The 20,629-nt window shown below is 35.3% G+C and overlaps 2 protein-coding genes across 2 annotated transcripts; both read right to left on the bottom strand.

The window, feature by feature from the left end:
- Positions 1–671: 671 nt before the first annotated feature.
- On the bottom strand, positions 672–12,318 carry chrna5 (cholinergic receptor, nicotinic, alpha 5). Its single transcript, XM_026913776.3, has 9 exons — positions 12,017–12,318; positions 11,598–11,727; positions 7,040–7,191; positions 6,814–6,858; positions 6,117–6,226; positions 4,172–4,349; positions 2,931–3,263; positions 1,919–2,287; positions 672–1,370 (listed from the first exon to the last, which is right to left on the bottom strand). Exons 2-9 carry the CDS (start codon positions 11,668–11,670, stop codon positions 1,212–1,214), a joined length of 1,419 nt encoding a protein of 472 aa, XP_026769577.3. The 5' UTR covers positions 11,671–11,727; positions 12,017–12,318; the 3' UTR covers positions 672–1,211.
- Positions 12,319–13,209: 891 nt separating this feature from the next.
- On the bottom strand, positions 13,210–20,519 carry LOC113526907 (uncharacterized). Its single transcript, XM_026914348.3, has 13 exons — positions 20,430–20,519; positions 20,247–20,279; positions 19,650–19,964; positions 19,277–19,564; positions 19,088–19,189; positions 16,723–16,747; positions 16,568–16,611; positions 16,449–16,479; positions 16,272–16,342; positions 14,804–14,834; positions 14,626–14,690; positions 14,515–14,545; positions 13,210–13,256 (listed from the first exon to the last, which is right to left on the bottom strand). Exons 1-13 carry the CDS (start codon positions 20,452–20,454, stop codon positions 13,211–13,213), a joined length of 1,107 nt encoding a protein of 368 aa, XP_026770149.3. The 5' UTR covers positions 20,455–20,519; the 3' UTR covers position 13,210.
- Between the last annotated feature and the right edge of the window lie 110 nt (positions 20,520–20,629).

Raw genomic sequence — 20,629 nt, 5'->3', positions numbered from 1 at the left:
AACAGTGGTGTTGAGTGATTGGTCAATGGGAACAGTGCTGTTGAGTGATTAATCATTGGGAACAGTGGTGTTGAGTGAGTGGTCATTGGGAACAGTGGTGTTGAGTGATTGGTCAGTGGGAACATCAGCTCATGCAAGGTGAAGCTCAGTCAGGTTTTACACACTGCTGGTGAGTCGACTGAACCTTCTCTCTCAATTCATATAACCAGCAGATGTGATGTCTGTTTAAAAAAAAGTCACTTAAAATGTTCTATACGAATTCTTATCAGAAACATGAAGGTACTATTGTCTTTAAATCATGGCTACCATCAGCCATATCTACCTCACCCATCTTAATCAATTTATTTATTCACCACACACCTCCACTATTAAAGAAGTGTAACCATTTATTTCCTTTGGACTCGAACATGGGTTTTGCATCGTGTCCTGTCTAATTACACTCTTTAATGTTTAATGTCTCAGGAATACCTACCGTCTTTAATCTTTATCTCAGTACCCTTTCTACAGCAATTCCTAATCAAATGGACGTGAAGGGACACTAAAAATTACTGAGTATGTAAATATGAGCACAAATGTATGTTATTTATGAGATTTTCAATAAAGAAATAAGCAAGTGTATTCATAAAAAAGCATTTAATTATCATAAATAAGTCTGAGTACAAACACAACAAAGAAGTACATGAGTAAAAATCATTTACATTTATATATAGAATTTCAATTGTGCATTTAAGTAATTTTTTAATAATTTATTAATTATAATAATTTATAATAGAAGCATCTCAAGCATTGCATTTTGCTAAATGTTTTTATGAACTGCATTATTTCCCAAAATTATAATAATAATAATAATAATAATATAATATACAATATTTGTTGTATATGAAGAGCAATGTGCAATATGTTAAAGAAATAAATGATTCCAATTTTGACTGTCATCTTAGTGAAAAATGGGAAAAGATAAAATTGGTTTCATTTTATCACTACTAATGCATCTGTGTTTGGATCCCTTGTTCTTTGGTTACCTGTGTTTGAACTGTAGATGCTGCATTGTAAATAAATATAGTGATGCTAGATTTCAGTTATAATGTGGATATAATGCTAGATTTCAGTTATAATGTGGATCGGTCAATCAATCTTAATGAAAACAGAAAATATTTTTAAATCCCTGTGCTTAATTTTTCCAGAATTAAGAGATCTTTAAGTTTCCTATCTTACCTACTGCTATCTCCATAGCTTGGAACAATGATTTTGGCCCATTTGTAAATGACAGGGATGAAGAGCAGAGCAGAACCGAGTACAGATACTGACAAGAAGACCCACAGGAAGACACGGTCTAGAACTTGAGCCACAAACTTCCAGTCTTGAACAACCTGTGGAGAGATGCAACAATATAAGTTAGCTTTTACTCTGTGGATTAATTAGCATGCACGAATGATCTACAACCATTTCAGAATCAGGAACACACGGGTATGTATGTAGAATTCCAAGCATAAAGCTGTCGTACAATATAACTCTCCTGCTAGACTTGATTAATATCTTTTATGTGCAATATGAAGAGAAAACATCACAGCTTATAGGCAAACGTTGGCCAATGACTTGATTACGTTTTGTTGAGGGCGCAACCAGGATGTGCTACATTAGAAACTTCCTTATAAATGGATAATGACCAAGTCTGAGTCACCCCCTATATAGGAAACTACTCATTTGAGTCTGTATTCGTGCACTTAACTAGCTAACTACCTTCAAGGTGTAAGCAATCAATCTATATTATCTATAAAACAATCTCACAAATGGAAGAAGACAAATGTGGAACACAGTGGAAAGTAATAAATTACTGTAAGCAACAAGGGCCATCACTCACATCAACAGATTACTTACTCCCCAGAAAGAGAAACCCACTGAGAGCCATTCTTCTTACCTCTCTGACTTCATTCTCCTTTACCACATGCAGAGTGATGTATCGAATAGAGTCCAGTGCTGCTTGAAGGTTGTGTGCTGCTGAGTTTAGCAGAAGGCTGCTGTCTTGTTTTAAGCCCTTCCCACAGTTTAGCGCTGCTGTTCCTCCAGCTCGATGACTCCCGCCTGTTGTGGCATAGCGGTCCACATGGCTGCGCATGCAAAGCAGCTTTGGAAGACTGTGCAGGAAGACCCGGCGGACCCAGGGTGCCATGTCATGATGCGTGGACGAGGAGCGATGGTGAATGTTGATGGCAAAGACAGTGATGATGATGGAGAGTGTGACAAAGATCATGGTGAAGACTAGATACTCGCCAATAAGCGGGATGACCTATGGAGAGGAAATTCAGAGTGTAATGCACCTCATGCCAACAAACCAACATGACATCACACTTTGTAACAACAGCGTAGCAATATGTATCCCTATGAAGAGTTACGAAGGTGATAGTTAGGGTTAGGGGAGGGGTTATCGTTTTTATGTTAATTTGCAACCCCATTCCTACTTTCCATGTTCTTCAAATTTGTACAAATTTCACATGAACTGAGCTTCCCACAAAGAATGATTTTTAAAATAAGCCATTTCAGTTATTTAGTTAAAATGAAACAATACTAAGCATAATTTTTCCAATATATCTATAGTTATGCATACCCTTAGAACAAAATGACAAAGACAAGCAAGAACTACTCAACATCCTGAAACTGATTATTTTCCAGTAATAGCATTATGTGATTTATTCCTCTTATGCCACATCAATTTACCAAAATCTTTACCAAAAGCCACAAAATCCTCCATCTTGGAGACTTTTCCATGTCTGAACCCTAAAATTACAGCTTTACCTCTGACTGTTAGAAAGTGTTGACACTGGAGACGCCTTCCAAAAATATTTAATAAACATCTCCTCACAGAAAACTTCACATCATATCACTTTATATCAACAGTTACCTAAAACGTAGACCTGGAATGTGAAGCATACCTTAGAGGAAGACGGGATGATCTCCTCTATCACCAGGAGAAACACAGTGAGTGAGACGAGAACGGAAGTGCAAAGAGAGATTTTCTCTCCACAGTTAGAGGGCAGGTAGAAGACCAGCACAGTCAAGACGGACAGACCAATGCAGGGAATGATGAGGAAGAGTGTGTAAAAGAGAGGGAGACGCCGGATGATGAAGGAGTAAGTGATAAAGGGATAGGAGCCTGTCGTGTCCATCCTCAAACCCCGGCTCCCTGTAGCTGTCACAATCTCCCATTCACCGTTGTCAAAGTAGTCTCGCTTGTCCACATGGAAGTCCTCCAAGACTATGTCCACCTGAGAGTTAAAGAATAATTTCTCATAAAGAAACCTTACGTACACAAGTTCAGCTAACTATTTGGATATTTGTAAGTGTGATTGGGGTGCCATTTGTGTCACACTGATATTTACAGTGTTTACATATTTACACATGTACAGATATGAATGTAAGGTAAAGGTAACATCTCAAACAGAAGTGTCCTTCACAATATCCTGTGTGCTTTTTAAAAAACCTCTACAGCACTTTCAATGCATTAATGTGTGAACCCATTTAACATCTTATGCTTAGAGCATCCTTTTCCATGTGTCATCCATTAAAGGTTATGAAAAATGTACATTTTCATGTCTCATATCATTTATTCAACCCTGAACACATTCATCTCATGAAAAATTTGGAATATTCCTCAAGTCACATGTTCAATTAGACATCAGAATTTCCTAAAGATCATGGGAAGAAGAAAAGTTCTCCTTTCTTTTCTTTATTGTCAGTGATATTGTGATATTGAGTGATGCGGTCATTACCAAAATTGTACAGTGAAAGTAAATTATAAATTAAAAAATATTTTTAAGTAAATCTTTGGAATGTCCTTGAGACACCTTTTATGTATTTGCTAATTCTATGTAAGAAAAACCCAACTCTGATACTTTCAACTCTCTTACTCATACTTCTCAATCTCTTAGTTTAAGAGCAAAATGTACCCATAGTCAGCAAATAAACTTTAAAGAATTAGATTGTTGCCTGAAATAGGTTAATACATTTTTGTACGGTTAAATGCATGTTTCAAAAAAATTTACAGTTACAGGAGATAAATGGCACCCCAATTGTGGAATCATGTATAAGACTATTAAGACTATTTATATAAGCTTAGTTAAGAAACATAGCTGTCTTTCAGATTGCGTTTTACCATAACTGTATGTGAAAATACCTGTGAGCCATCGTAGGTCCATGAGCCAAACTTCATGGAGCAGTTCTGAAGGTCAAAGGGGAAGAAGGTAACATCAATAGTGCAGGCTGATTTGTAGTTAGCGGGTGGCGTCCAGGAGATGGTGCCATCATGCTTCACTACGGCTTTGGTAGCCGTGGCCTCAAATTGCCCATCGGCACTATTAAAACATATCCATTTATTTCATTATTTATTCCATCTGTAATCTTTCTTGACTTACTTTCACTTAGCCTTTCAAATGAGTGAATCTTCACTGTAGACAATAAAAAGTGTATAGATGATAATGGGCTAAAAATAAGTATTCATGTGGCATTAACCTTGATATATGCTACTTAATTAATCCCAAGTCAAATAATCTAATGTTTGCACTGTCACTGCGGTATTATATCGATTTTAATGGCATATGCTTTAAAAATGTGGTATTAGGTTATAAGGTTACCACAGCATGAATTTTTTAATACCTTTTTAAACCTAGTACTTTTAACCTCTTATGCTCTTTTAACTTTCCTAAGGCTCATTATCCAGTAACACCACTGAAAATAAAATATGACATTATTAAGGTTAAAGTGTGAGGAGTGGTAGTGTGAAACCATCCATGGATCATTAGCGTTAAAGGTTAAAGAGTTTTAAATGTCTAGAGTTATGAGAACACACAGTTTTCTGAGCTCTGTTCAGTAGTTGTAGTAGATGTTCAGAGGATTTGCCAGTAATCATATTCATGTCATGTCAGAATTATGGTAATTACAAACTAGAAGCTTGCGCATCTTTATCTAACTCGTAATTACTAGTTGGGTACTCTTGAGGTTTTCTGGAAGCTGTAATTTGATATTGCTTGACAGCACATTGTAAACAACCATGCCAGAAAAAATGGCATCAGTCTCAACAGGTCATTGATCTGTCTTTTTTGTATTGATGGAATAATAAATGTGTGGCAGCCTGGGAAAAAAAAACACTTCACATGCTGAAATTTTCACTTTTTTTTTTTTTTTTTTTACAATGTAATGAAAACTACAGGCTTTTCTGAACTGTTTCTCTGTTGTGTGTATGTAAATTTCCCTTTTTATTAGCATTTAAACATTACAGTTTTGTCTTATAATTTCAAACTGAATGGATTATTCTTATGTCTATTTTCCTATGGCACGTAACCAGCAACTTGATCAAAGCATAACATTTACTGTGTAAAAAACAAAACAAAACATACTATTCATAGTCGGCGATTTAAGTCCAAAAGTTCTGTCAATATTTACATGTGGAACATTCCTTGTATTCAGAGACAGGTTATGCAGTTGTTTAAGTCGATTATATAGTAGTATAGTTTAGCCCAAAACAAATTTCAGCGTGTCAGTCAGCTGTCAGATGGTGGCGCTGGGCTTACTGCTTGCCATGCAAATCCGTCCAAGTAGCATTTAAGTACATTGTTATATCTGAGGTCTGAATACAAACACGTACGATTTCTGTATTAAATCCTCACTATGCACGCACAACTCGGCTCTGAATACAGCCCTTAGCTATCAAGCTAGCGCTTTAAACATTTAAACAAACTGACTGCTTTTACAGCTGCTTTTGGTAAACTGCTGCCTTATCTACAAAGGTAGAAAGTAAATAAAAAAATTTCTTAACCATTTTTGTTGAATATTTTTTCCCTAAAGTATGTTATAGGCAGAAAAACATATTTTGGTGAAAAGACCATTTTTGGTCATTTTTGCCTGACAGAATTCACACACAGTGACACCTGAAGAGTTTTCCCAGACCACCACATAAATAGTATTATGTAGTTTATCTTTCTACAAACCAAAGTGGTGTGTGAAAACGAGTCATCGCTGAGTCCAAGGAGATAAACAGCTCTAAATATAATTTCCATGCAGTTTTCTTGTAATTATGCACATTTTGGCATGAAACAAGTTCATTGTGGATGTATTGTACATACTTGTCATAGAGCACAATGTCTGGAATCCATATAGAGTCAGATGGCACTCTGATATAGGTGATACCCAGGTAGTGTTTAGGGTCCCATCGCAGCTTTGCATCAACCCATTCCTGAACACAAGACATTATATTAGATCAAGCCGAGACTCACAAGAAGGGCAATTTCAGTTATCAGTGCTTAGGGTGATTTGATTTTCCTATCGATCTGTTGATGCAGTCTTCTGAGGGTCATAACTTCTGAATATTGCTAACTCAATACTGACATGTTCTTCACTAGAGCATTACAGGAGCAGATAGAAACAGTTCCACCCCCGTTTTCATTCTGCTTCTCTCGTGTGATGGATCAAAGCTTAAGCCATCTATAAACCAAAGAACCTCTCTTTCCATCACCCTAATCCTGTAAGAAATTGCTCTAGGCAACCTATGACCTTCTGACCCTTCTGGGAACAATGGAGCTCTAGCAGACATGGGCAGATACAATCTCCATAAAGCTGTCAGGGCAGGAAAAAGCACATGTGGGCCGGAGGTGCAAGAGGTGGAGGAGGAGGATAAGGAAGGAAAGAGAAAGATTAAAATTGCTGGTCAACTTCCATCAAGATGCATTACCATAGACAAGCCAGTTTTCTGGGGGAAAAAAATAGAAGTATTATATAATATTTAGGCCTTCAGTGTAGTGGAGCTTTAATGTAACGCATTACCTGTTTCATCCATACATTGGTCGTCATCAGCTGATTCTTCTCATCCTTTGAACAAGGTTGTTAAAATATTTAAAAACACTTTTCAATAAGGTCCTTTATCAGGCAACATTTTTACTTCTAGAAATCAATATGTCAAAAATTTCAAAGATAAAACACTTTGATCTGCAATCCTGACCATGAGTAAACAGTAAAAAATATATTCATTACAAAGGAAATCAGTATTCACCACGTCGACCAGCTGAGAGATGGCCAGTCCAAATTTAACTCGTACTGTCCCATTCAGAGTTTCCACTGGTCTCACCCATTTCTGGTATTTGTGGAAGAGATCATTCAACAACCTGCCCTCAGTTTTGGCATACAGAGATATCTTGGGGGGAGCTGAGGCAAAATAAAAGCATCAAGTACAGTATGTTTGCAAGTAGGTTTCCCAACATATCATGACCTGCTTGGAGATTCCAATTCTCACTCTTGCTTCAGTGGAAAATCTCACCTGGTTACTGTAGATTTGGACCTAAGAACTGCTGCTGTAATCATGAAGATGGTCCTGTACTAATCCCAGGAGTCTTAGGTCATTTTCACACTTGCGGTTCTTCCAGACTCGGGCCATTTAAGCCCAGACTTTGGTGAACTGAGAAAGCAGTTTTAAAGCTTGGAACTGGTGAGGTCCACAGCAGGTGTGTTAGCTATCTGCTCTCAGAGCTGCATGCTGAATCACATGATGGTGGTTCAACTTGTCGTGTTACTTTTGGTACTACTGTTTCTACTTTTGGGATGCATGGGGAATGGGTAATAATGGTTGCTGATATATAAAACTGGACTTTCATAGGAATGGAGCACTGGAATTGGCTCACTTTTGTGGTTCTAGTGCTTGCAGTGAGATTTTGCAAACCTGCATGTACAAAAGTGACGTATGGAAATGAGGAATCAACCCAGAGTCCGGAAAGAATTCTTCTATGTAAAAGCAAACCTGTGATCATGAGTCCCTCCCTCAAACTAGCCCAGAATCAGTCCTGGGTGTGGACTTGTGTATTCGGACCAAATGTGAAAATACCCTTATTCACAATATGCTCATGCTGAATATCCTTTCAACACACTTTGTCTTCTACTCCTGTATACTGTAATGATTTATAATCCCGTTATCCGATGTTACTCAGATGAGGATGGGTTCTCTTTCGCGTCTGGTTCCTCTCATTGTTTCTTCCTCATGTGCATTTGAATTATATAGGCTTGAATTATGGGGTTGTTTGAAATGATAAAGCTAGAAAAATGAGTGTGTTTGGGTACCGGAACTGATGCTTGATCAATAACTCTCCTACTCATCTACTCCTCCTCTGCTTATTCCATTATGCAAATTACCCACAAACCTTTATTGTCTCAGCAATTACCTACCAGGAACCCTTCTTTACACTGACTGGGAATCTTTAAATAAAATTTCACAAATGCAAATGTACTGGAAAATGTCTAGATAGCATGATATCCTACAAAAATACAGAACAGTAATGACATGACTTGGCAAAACTGCAGCCTCATAAGTATATTTGTGCTTACAGGGAAACAGGGGAAATATATCCGAGATTCTGCGAACTAATTTGGGCAATTTTCCTCTGTAAAGCCAGAGCCACCATTAGTGGCGTCCTCACTAATCTAATTTTGCCCTTACACAATGAATTACAGCGGGAAGCTCAACAAGATTTAGCCAGACGAAGTACATTACTGAAGGAGCAGATTCAGTTATGAGGCACAATTTATGATAGATGGAAGTCTAGATTATGGTGTAATGAGCTGCTGTCATATGTTGTTGTTTGTAGGATTTTTTACAAAACTTTCTGGTGCTTAGTACAGGGTGTCCCAAAAGTCTTCATGCATCATGGAAATTAACACTTTTTAGCAAAATGTCTTCCAAAAATTTTCATACTTAGTTTTTATATATATATATATATATATATATATATATATATATATATATATATATATATATATATATATATTTTTTTTTTCAGATAGCCTTTAAGAATGCCTTTGAGGTATTGAAATCATTCACAAGGCTGAATCAGGAAGCTTTCGCAAGGTTCCGATGGACTTTAACAGGAAACATGGCAAGCACATCACACACGACACTGTTGCCAAACTTATTAACAAATTCAAAAAGACTGGAAGTGTCGCAGACTAACTGAAATGTGGATGTCCACGAACATTCACTGATGAAGGCACAGCTGAAGTGGTGCTGGCATACATAGTCCCCTAGGTATGGAGACTTTTGGGACATGCTGTATTTACATTTACATTTCATTTACAAACAGAGAAATTAAAATTTAAATTTAGAAAAACTAGTTTAAAGTACTGATGTTTCGATTTCAGACTGCAGTGGGAAGTAACAAAGTACAATTACTATAAATTTGTTTTTTTAGTGTCTGTATTTTACCATTTTTTTTTTCACTTTTACTTTCTATCTAAATTCCTAACAAATATAAACTTTAACAGATGTGACGGGACAATCCTCATCACTGTAATATATCTGCTGCAGCATATACTTTGTATTTATCACTACAGTTTGTATTGTTAGCATTCAGCTAGTTTGTATCATCTGAGTTATTATCATGCTAGCTAACATTTGAGAGATTAGGAATAAAGCTGTTGTGAATTAGCCTTAGCTAGAAGGAGTGGGTATTTTTTTTTTCCCTAAAAAGTAGACATTTCTATTTCAAGCAAGGTGCATTTTAGCAAATGATCCACTGACCTGACATTACTATTACACTATTAACCATGAGAAAGAATTCAAGCCACTTAGCATCAATGTTTCCACAAAAACTGAATGCTATTATACAACTGATTTCTGTCTGCATAATTTTATTAGCATACTCTGCATTTCTTATGCATACAGTAGGCAAGGCTATTTTATTTATTAATTCATTTAATGAAAGGAATGTAGGTGGAGCGGTGACATTTACCTACGACAGGGGGAGTGACATTTAAAATCTGCTGACACAGTGGGATGTTCGATCCCATTTTTGATTGCAATTGAGCAAATGTTACAGCCCACTGAGACAGAGGTATTACCCAGACAAGCAAAGGCATAAAAGTCATTGTCTCATTTTTTACAGCTGGGTTTTGTTGGATGTTCAATATTTATGCCATACTACTTCAACTTAAATAGGCTACTTCAACTAATTAATGACTAAATACCACTGACTGAGTTATATGATCTGTAACAACTCATTTGTGAGTCAGTTTTTTTGTTGTGGTAACAGTAACTCTGCTTTGTGCCTGGCTGCATCACACCCTCTCATCGCTGATTATTTTCATGTTATAAGATTATTTTCAGGCTGCGTTATAAGAAAATAATCAATGACAGAGGGACAAGGTGGTCTCAAAGTGTCTTGTCATATTTTTTAGCCATTTAGAGTTACATTATAGTTTAATAGGACAAAAAAAAGTAAGCTTGTCTTGTTACCAAGCAATCAGAAAGCTCTGTCCTAAAAACTTTCCTGTGGTGGAAAATGTACTGATTATTACAAAGTGCTGACATTGGAGACTCCTTCCATAAATGTTCAATAAATGTCTCCTTATGGAAAACTTCACCAGTTCCAGGATTTCTCTGTAATAACATGTATTTTAAATCTGTTTATTCCAATATTAGTCTTATCTTATGTGGATTATACACCATGCAAGTCCCTTGTGAAACCTGTGATTTGTCTTTCAGCCAGAATTACTGTCAGAACTATTGTTATAGAAAATTAATCACCACCTTCTGAACAATCTGAATGGAGAATTCAATAGCACTATGGAAGAAGTATTAAAATTAGTATAAAAGTAATTAAATATTGAACATGTCAAATTTGTTTGGCATCACAGAGCCAAGCAAATAGCTGATATAAACACTTTGTCCTAGAGGCTCACACTCTCAGCAATTTGGTTATTTCCACTCTTAAAATATTAAAGTAAAAATGCTTAAGTGAACTCAAACTGTAGGTAGTTACAAAACTGTCAGTGCTATACTGCGGACATTAATTTTTTTTTTTTTTTGAGGAAATGAGAAAAGCTGATTTGATTGTCTTGCAGCAGCGTGCCTAACCACATGTTTCAATAATATATTTATACCAACACCAACCTCTTTCAGTTCAATTTAGTTGTATTTGTCTAACATCTATTGTTCTAACAAAAGACATTGTCACAAAGCAGCTTTACAGAAACTCAGATGTAGATTTAGTTCCCTAATGAAAAAGCCAGAGGTGATAGTGTCTAAATCAGACTAAAAAGGGAACAGGTGATCTTCTGGTTGACATTGGATGGGTGGATTATAAATCATTACACTATCCAGGTGTCGAGGAGTAAACTCATACAGTACTGAATGTGTGAAGGGATGTTCAGTATGAGCGAATTGTAAATAAGAGGCCTGGGATGAGCACAGCAACGTCTTTATGATTGCAGCATCAGTTCTCTACATAGGTAGAAATCTACAGTGTCCATGAGAGGAACCAGATTGTTTTCTGGGCTGTACTTTGTACAATAATGCCACACTTTACCAGGTTCTCCTGCATTATGGTCATGGTCATGAAAATATCATGATTACACCTGCGACGTTGACACACACAGTGATCGCATGTGTTACTTTTCCAATTTTCCTTTTCTTTATGATCATGAAAATTCGAAAATTACACTACGGCATTTAATCTTAAAAGTATTTTTCTTCTCAATGTGAGAATTGGAATTCTTATGTATCATGTCTATTCTTTTTTGAACAAAGACAGAAGGAAATGTAGGTAGGTGAGGTTACACGAACTCACCCAGGGTGGAGCAGATGAAACCGCAGCAGGCGAGCACAACCAGACAGGAGAATGAGATTTGAGTTCGTAGCATGTTGCCACTTGTGGAGCTTCAGTGTTCCAATGACACTATAAATCTAAGCTGAACATACTGCATACAAACAAAGAAGTTCAAAGAACAAGACATTATGTATGCAAATAATATATAACACTATATATGTAGTGCTTATACTATATAAGCCTAATTATAAAGCATCTTGAAATACAACTATACCTATTCATAGTGCATATTACTATATAAAGTGAATACATCACTGCACAGACTGGACACAAATGTACACAAATCATTTCTGCACTATTTCACTGCCAAAGAAGAGCACAAACATCCTGCATTCAGCATACAACAAGCACATACATGGAGACATTTGCTGTTTCCTCACCTCCTCATCCCGTCACACTCTCTCACCTGGCAGTGCCAAGTTTCCCTGCCGTTTCACATTCACACACATCACATATATGCTGTGAACTTCTCCTCCTCTTCTCTTCCTCCTGCTCTTCCTGCTCTGCAAAAGATGCTCTTCTGTCTTTTCCCCCCCTGAGGGTCTTTTTTTCCCCCAAGCAGGAAAGACAGCCAATCAGAATTAAGGACCGTCTTTGATATGGAAAAGCCTGCCACCTTTTGGTCAAACCCTTGACTCAGTCTGGTGTTTCTCTCTTATTTCATGATGCCCAGTGCTTGGGATATAGATGAACAGAAATAGAGTGAAAAATGATAGATTTTTGGATTTTTTTTTTCTCTTAAAAGGACGCACTGAAAAACAGAAATACCTATACATATGCATTTTTTTCATTTAAATATTCCTAAAGGAAATAAACCATAATATGATAAATATGATTATATTTAAGGTTGTTTTTTTTTTTTACTTTTTCATTTTTTACAGTGTAGGGTAGAAAATTGTCAACTAACAATGTATGTCTTTTTTAATGGTTCATTAGCACTTAGCATGTTTCTACAGCTTTTCCTTATCCATATTACTTATGAAATTCATGTGAAAAAAAATGGATATATTTCACTGTTTATTTTGATATTTATACAAACATTTATACATTATTTACACAAAAGATGCTTATTCCTTTGATTTTACTATCATATCACAGTGTTAAGTCTTAATAAGTGTCATTATCAATTAAATAATTCACAAATACATGAAATACATGAAAAAAAAAATTATTTCATGAAAATCACAGAATATAATTCCCGCACATCAGTTCTTATAGTTTTAATATATATACACACATCACATCATCTGGTCTTGGTTGTTTGCCCCTCTGTTGTACAGCAATCAACTGTTCTGTCTTTTCTTCTGGTGAAAATACAGTAAACAAACAATGGTAAAAAACAACAAAAAAAAACAGCATTCATAGAAATATAATAAAATATACTAAATATACACAACACACTCAACAATGTGGTTTGTAACAGTGCAGCTTATCTATGTGAAACTGAGCATGTTTCTCTATGTTTGGTTTCACTCTTCACAGAGAGATGCTTTCACTATAAAAGGTGGTGTGTGACGGTTTATTCAATCATCGCTTAGACGTTCTGTGTGGTTTTTGTTGTTGGCCCACGTACCTCAGTACTTCACCTCGGTGTATGTTACATTAGTTGCACAGCTGAAGCTAAAATTTAACAAGAAAAAAAAACAACAACTCAGGCGTCTACAGTAAAGTTTGTCTTCTCTGTTTCTGTTCTGTTTAGGTCAAAATGTTAAAGGTGTTAAAAGTGCAACCATAGCAAAATACAATTTTCCCAACATGAAAGTGCGATTGTCTTAGTTTTCTCAGCTCAGCCTACAAATTCTATTTATTGATAATAGTTAGATTTCTTTCAGCTCTTTTAGACTTTTAGAGAGTATAAAGTTGAAAAGTGTTAAGAAAGAAAGGTTATATTCGCTTTCTTCCATCACATACTATTTTTACATACATTTCCTTAAATATGATTTAATTATCTAATAATTAGAGCCCTTGGATTATACTTTTTTCTCCAAAAACTAGTAAATGTTATGTAAGGAATAAAAATCACAATATAGCATATGGCATTTGAGAGCTTCATATAACATGCAGAAAATTAAAACAGTAACAACAACAAGAACAACTTCAGGACGTGGTGTCACCGGAAAATAGTCTACGATGGTGTGATACGGCCGTACATGAGTCAGAGGTACTGTTACCTCCCTGAAGTTGATTATTTACCTATAACAACCTGCTCCAAAGTGTGTTATTCCTCTTATACTACAGAAATTGACCAACAATTATTTTTTAATATTTCTTAAAGAACCTCTTGTTGTACTTTTAATCTTGTTATAGTTACATTTAATGTTGTGGAACTTCCATAAGACATGTTTGTTCCTATAATCACTTAATAGCTGTAAACAGTCTTTCCCTCAACAGCGTCTCATTTCTCTCTCTCTTGAAGTTAATAAGACAAAAAATAGCAAAGTTTTTTCTCTTGAAGACTTTCCCTTTCTCTGTTTTGAAGACTATTGGGAAACTTAAAGTTACAGCTTTACTTCAGGCTGTTACAAAGTGCTGACACTGGAGACTCCTTCCACATATGTTAAATAAAAAATTCACCATGTCAGCAATTACACAATTATAACTTTAGCATTATCAAGTCTCGAACTGATACGAAGAAATGATACTGAACTATTGGGTGCTTCTTTATTATTATTATTATTATTATTATTATTATAACATAATTCTTTATATTTATTAAAATAATAATTACAATTATAATTAAAATAATGATTTTAATTATACAACCCTAGGACAGAGTTGAGCTATTGTTGAGCAGTGAACATAACATGAGGGTTGCTAAAATCATTCTGGAAATCAATTCACCATTATTGTTAAATATAGTGTTCAGGCTTTCACTCACCTTTGCATTACTTGCTCGTCCCCTGTTTTGTCTGGAGGAAAGAGCATCATAATTAGACATCGCTGACAATATTTTAGAAGTCACATGTAGACAAGTCACCCCCTGAGTTACCTTTGCGTCTCTGGACTACAGCATATGGAACTCTTACACTGTCATAACAGACTCCCTCTGTAGTTCTGTTAAAAAACATTACAGTGATTTACAGTGATAATGAAATCAATACAACAATCAATAACAAAAATATGTGTAAAAAATAAGTTTCAGTTCAGGGTCAGTGGAAGTAACTCACAGCTCCACATCTTTGTCCACAGGTTGTTCATCTTATAAAAGAAATGGAAGAGAGTAAGCCACATTGATTTCTCTGGTTTTCATTGACTTCTGCATAAATTGCAAGAGCTATTAGTAGATATCACAGCTCAAGTCTCCTCTTCTGTGATGATTTATTAGGAGTTGCTGCATGTCATCTCAACCTGTTTTAAGGTATATGGTGATTTTTCCTCACTAAGAGTTGAATTAAGCATGTGCAGTAAGGATTTCAAATTGAAATTGCGCACCGATATTTAGACCTCAGGCATAACTACAGACATAAGCAATACTCAAAGCCTTCCCTGGGATTTGCACATGTGCAATACAATGCAAAATAAAATGCAAAATCTTAGGATGTGCTGGATCAAGTGCTATTTTATAAGCTTTCAAATAATGACGATGGAAGCCGTATTGTTAAATGAAACCAACTTTGTAGTGATTAATCTGACAATAACAGCTAAGCAATGTGTTTGTAATATACTAGACTGCGATTAGATTTTTACTGGAATGCCATTTTCTCATTTTTCAATGGCATGCTTTCAAAAAAAAAAAAATTATGTGCACATCTGACCATCATACCCATATGTGTTGGTCCAATCTTTGGTGTTATAATAACCTCTACTCTTCTGGGAAGGCTTTCATGGGAACATGGCTGTGAGGATTTGTGCTCATTCAGCCACACAAGCATTAGTGTGGTCAGGCTGGATGTCAGGCAAGGAGGCCTGAGATTCAATCTGAGTTCCAGTTCATCCCAAAGGTGTTCAGTGTGGTTGAGTTCATGGCTCTGTGCAGGCCACTCGAGTTCTTCCACTCCAACCTTGGCAAACCATGTCTTCATGGAGCTCGCTTTGTGCACAGAGACTTGAACACGATTCCAGAAATCCATTGGAACAAATTCCAGTGCTCAGAAATCTTACAGCTACAGCATACAAAGACATTCTGGACAACTGTGTGCTTTCAACTTTCTAGCAACAGTTTGGGGAAGGAACACATATGGGTGTGATGGTCAGGTGTTCACAAACCTTTGGCCATAGAGTGTATATCATTTGGTCAGTTTTTAAATTCATCCTTGCTGCTATGTTACATTGTATTGCATTTGACCGAAAAGTCAACTGCTGTAAATTGTAGATTATAATATAGTAAACCATGTACAGGTCTTTTTAATAATCTGACAATCAAGTGAACCTGCGTAACCCGACTCTGAATACAAGGAACTTTCCGTGCATATATATTGATCTAATTTTTGAATGTGAGTAGCCTATTTTTATGCCAACATGGACTTACACTTGCAAATTTATAACACTTCATGGCTATAAATAATACATAGGTTAAGGTTAGTGTTTATAGATTTTCTCATTTGTATCAAATCAAATCTTGTCCTGAATTCCCTGATATTTGATATACAGTATATATATATACAAATAATATTGAAATGAATTAAATGCTATTACCTCTATGCTTTTGTACAGTGGTATATGAAACCTCCACTTCACTTCCACAAGCCATTCCACCAAAACTTCTACTGAAAAACAGTACAGTAACACAATTTTTATGTAAGTGTTGCTTTTAAATACATAATTTATATTTGTAAGACAGTACACCCAATGATGGTCAGGAAAAAAACTCACAGCACGCCATTTTCATCCACATAGAGTGTACCTTATAAAAGGAGTGAAAGGTATGCAAGTTGGATTAATTTGATATGAGAATAAAATAGTGATAGTGGTGGATAAAGCAGGGAAAATACCTGCTCTGATCTCATGGTAGAAAGGCTCACTGTTGGGAGGGCTTCTAAGAGAAAGAGGAAAGTGGAAGTGTTTTAGTCAATATTCACTGATTCCTGAGTGTGTTTTACTAAACATTGCTTCAACTCTGTTTTGAAAACGTTTTAAATAGTGATACCTTACAGCAGGATCTTGGGACAACCCTAAAAAGACACAATGATGGTAAAAGTTCATGAATGAATAGAAATTTGTACTACATTTAATTAGATGTAAAAATGAAATAAAATTTAACGAAGACATCTGTACATTTAATGTTAAGGGAATTGCTCACATGAAATTCTGTGCAAAGCTGCATCACTAGATTTAAATAATTCTCTAAATCTTCTTTAAATAAATTTCAATACAATTTCTATTAGACTAAATTTAAATCAACGTTCTCTAAATTTAAATCAAATTTCTACATTTAAATGAATTTCTAAATCAAATTTAAATAAACGTCAATATAATTTATAGGAGGCTAAATTTAAATAAAATTTATCTAAATTTAATTTAAATTTCAAGTAGGTGTCAGTACATTTTATGTTAAGGTAATTGCTCACAGGAAATCCTGTGCAAAGTTGCATCTCTGCATTTAAATCAAATTTCTACATTTAAATGCATTTCTAAATGAAATTTCAATACATTTCAGTACAATTTCTAGTAAAATTTCTCTGAATTTAAATAACATTACAAGTAGTTGGGAAATTCTGTGCAAAGCTGCTTCCCTACTACTTATCTTAGTATTATTATATAAAAAATTTAGAAAACATAATAATAAAGAGAACTTTTATGAGAAAATATGAGTAAATGCACAGTAAATGCTGCATATGTACAATAGCTTCGATATGACATAACACTGTTCATGTAGGAAGAATGCACACGCTTTATGCATGTTCTCATAATACAGATTTTGGTTTTATAACACAAATTACAGATCTGCATCATTCTTTTAAAGTCGCACATCTCCCATTTCACAGATCTTCATGAGAGAAAACAAAACGTTACGGAATATAAATGAGGAAACAAGACTGAAAGCGTCTGCCTTGTGACCTTCCACTGATGTTAGAGAAACCGACTTAGAATTGAATACATTTAATACTGAGCTTAAATAATCTGGCCCTGAACACACATTAGTTAATTGAGGTCTAGGACAGATTTTATGTTTGTGACAGTTTACACCTCCTCAGACCGTGTGTCCATTACAGTAGACATTTGTTTCATTTCCTTTCTTTCTTTTTTGTACATTTACCAGCCAATCAAACAGCAGCTTAGCTGTTCTTGTTGCATCTGAATTAAAATAAAGTGCATTGAAATTAAGCATAGCCACAATCCAGTCAAAGAGGAAATCACATTTTACGTGTTTTATTATCATTTTAAACATTAGATTGTAAAATGTAAAAAGTCTAATATGAATGGTATCAACATTCTAGCATAATTATTTTTTTTTTCTGAATGAAGTGCTTGAGTTAACTGGTAGTGGAAATTTCTTTAAGACTGAACGTTTAGCTAGTAAAGAGGAGGATGAAGATGAAAGGAGAATGATGTGAGTAGGGATGTGATATAAAAGACGTAATATCACATTTAAATAATCACATTTATGAATAGAATATTAAATATTACTGCATGAGGAAAGTTATGTTGTGTACAGAAAAATGAATATATGAGTGTAACATAAAAGAAGTCTATTTGGTCTTTCCTTACATTTGTCCTAGCATAAAATAAAAAATATATAAGGCTGCTTTCAAGTTAGTTGTTTTTATAATAAAAAAAAAAGCTAGCTTTAGCTCTTTTACAGTGATATAAAAAAACACCTCACACATTCTACCCATAACACTCTAACAAGTCCTAGATAGTACTGACTAACTAACTAGTCTAACTTGCTATTTAGATTGGATGTATTATTATCAGTCATAATTAAATAAAGATTGGATTAACTCTGTTGATGAGGAGGTTGTTTGCCTTCTCTATAGCAATGGAGACAGAAAATCTAGAGAATTCGAGTTACTTTTGTGACATAACTGCATGCAGCAGCCAAAGGTAAAGTGGGATAACACATCACATCCCAGTGAACATCCCAAAAATAGACAAGCTGTTATTTTTACATTGCTACATTGCTATGTTGGAATATTGACAATGATTCAACGTGTTGTAAATCTACTCGTGTTCACTCACACTGAAAACTTTGTCTTTCATAACTGGTCATTTATAACTGATTACTTGGGAATTTTAAAAATAATAATAATGAATAAATAAATAACTTCACATCATTTGCTGTTTTTCGGAAAAGTTGAATTTTTTCAGCATTTGGATGTACCTAGGAAATAAGAAAGTACACCTAGTGTAAAAGCAGCCTATGACTAGAGCAGAAAAAGCATCTGAATGCCTATGAGTGATACATGACTAACACTAACCTTTGCACAGTACTTGTCTTTATCTTTAGTCAGAGCTGGGGAATCATTGTTAATGACATTTCATGAAATGTGCAACAATCAGGATGTACTCACTGAAACAAAGAATGTCTCGGTACCAGCAGAATCCCAACAGAACCAACAGAACCACTAGTGCAGCAACCGAAACACTAATTATTACACTCAGAACATTTCTTTCTGTGGACAATAAAGCACAAAGCATTTATCAACATAGAAATTTGTCATATCTATGTTGTATCTCAGCAATTATAGGAACTATCTTACCCTCTGCTTGGACAAAGACAGTGTTTTCTCCTGCATTGTTCACCTCACTGAGACTGTAGTTAGACACTGAATACACACAGCTGTAGTTCCCAGAGCTTTTTTCTGAAATGCTACTGAGGAGAAAGGTTGTGGAAATGGTCATATCGCTACAGTTCACCTGCTTCGTTCTGTTTCCGATCCCATTTAAGCAGAGATAAACGTAGACTTGAGTACAGTTTTGAATTTTTGTAAAGGTGCAGGTCAGTGTTGACGTTTCTGTTCTTTCAATCTTCGCTGGGAATATTTTTCCTAAATACAAAAGCCTGTTGATTATTAAAGATACACAATCAATAAACTAAGATAATGTAATGACAAACTCAGGAATGTGTCCTACCCAAAACCTTGATTGAGACAGAGTTGTGTCCTTTTGCGTTTGTCTTTTTGACACTGAGATTCTCTTCAGAGTAAAGGCATGTGTACAATCCAGAAAGTTCTGCAGTGACTTTGGTAAAGTTAAATATTGTATCATCTCTTGTTGTAGCTTTAAAAGCATCCGTCCTGACTCTCTCACCATTTTTGAAGAGGTGCATATAGATTGTGCTTTCTGGTATATTATCAGCTTTGCACTTAAACACGACGTTTTCATTTTCGTTCACTTTGGTCACTCCACCACTGTAAATATACGCTGGCCTTAAACGACCCAGACGTTCTAGGTATGAAAAAAAGAACAAGATATACTTTAATTAATATCTTGTGGAGAAATTAAAGTGTTACAGCAGGGTGATAGTAAGTGTATAACATGTGAGAAGGTAGATATAGAAATATAAATAGGACAAGACCCAGATGTTCTAGTTATGGGGAAAAAAAATCCACGGAAAATCATTTTCCTTGGAAATTTCACATCATAAACTTAAATGAGTTGTAATGACTAATAAAAGCGTTTTGCAACAAGCAACTTATAAACAAACTAATAATAAAAAAATGATATTACCTTCCTGAAGAGATGTGGACAAAATGTTTAAAACTGAAAATGATAATGAGTAAAACACCAGCTTGTTAAGATGAACTTCCCAATAGTACATTATAATAATTTGTCTAAAATTTAAATATTTTTCTTCTTGTTTTATTCACAAGCTGTGTTGCAAAGATGACAACACTGAATCTTTATACTTACACACTGCGATCAGAAAGGGCTTCATTTTGAATCCACACAGTTATTTTTATGATCACCTCTTGAACCTGTAGCACACCAGAGCTTCTTTTTCATTTCACCCTGATGTTGTTCTGAACAACCTTGTCATTTCTAAACCACTTCCACACCTACAAATAACTCCACACACTGACACGTTCTCATTTCAGGTTCATGTGAACTGC

The sequence above is a fragment of the Pangasianodon hypophthalmus genome, chromosome 6, assembly GCF_027358585.1.
Source record: "Pangasianodon hypophthalmus isolate fPanHyp1 chromosome 6, fPanHyp1.pri, whole genome shotgun sequence".
Classification (NCBI taxonomy): Eukaryota; Metazoa; Chordata; class Actinopteri; order Siluriformes; family Pangasiidae; genus Pangasianodon; species Pangasianodon hypophthalmus.
Note: the sequence above shows the minus strand (reverse complement) of the source record. Positions and strands in the feature narration are given on the sequence as shown.

Bases quoted from the DNA above. Each gene is read 5' to 3' on its own strand.
- chrna5 (XM_026913776.3), bottom strand. From the start codon at position 11,670: ATGCTACGAACTCAAATCTCATTCTCCTGTCTGGTTGTGCTCGCCTGC. The intron at 6,859-7,039 runs GTGAATACTGAT...CCTTGTTCAAAG, and splicing joins TCTCTCAGCTGGTCGACGTG to GATGAGAAGAATCAGCTGAT. The intron at 4,350-6,116 runs GTATGTACAATA...ATGTTTTAATAG, and splicing joins GACATTGTGCTCTATGACAA to TGCCGATGGGCAATTTGAGG.
- LOC113526907 (XM_026914348.3), bottom strand. From the start codon at position 20,454: ATGAAGCCCTTTCTGATCGCAGTGT. The intron at 19,965-20,246 runs GTAATATCATTT...TTTCATACCTAG, and splicing joins GTCCACATCTCTTCAGGAAG to AACGTCTGGGTCGTTTAAGG. The intron at 16,748-19,087 runs GTGAGTACATCC...GTGTCTTTTTAG, and splicing joins CCGAGACATTCTTTGTTTCA to GGTTGTCCCAAGATCCTGCT.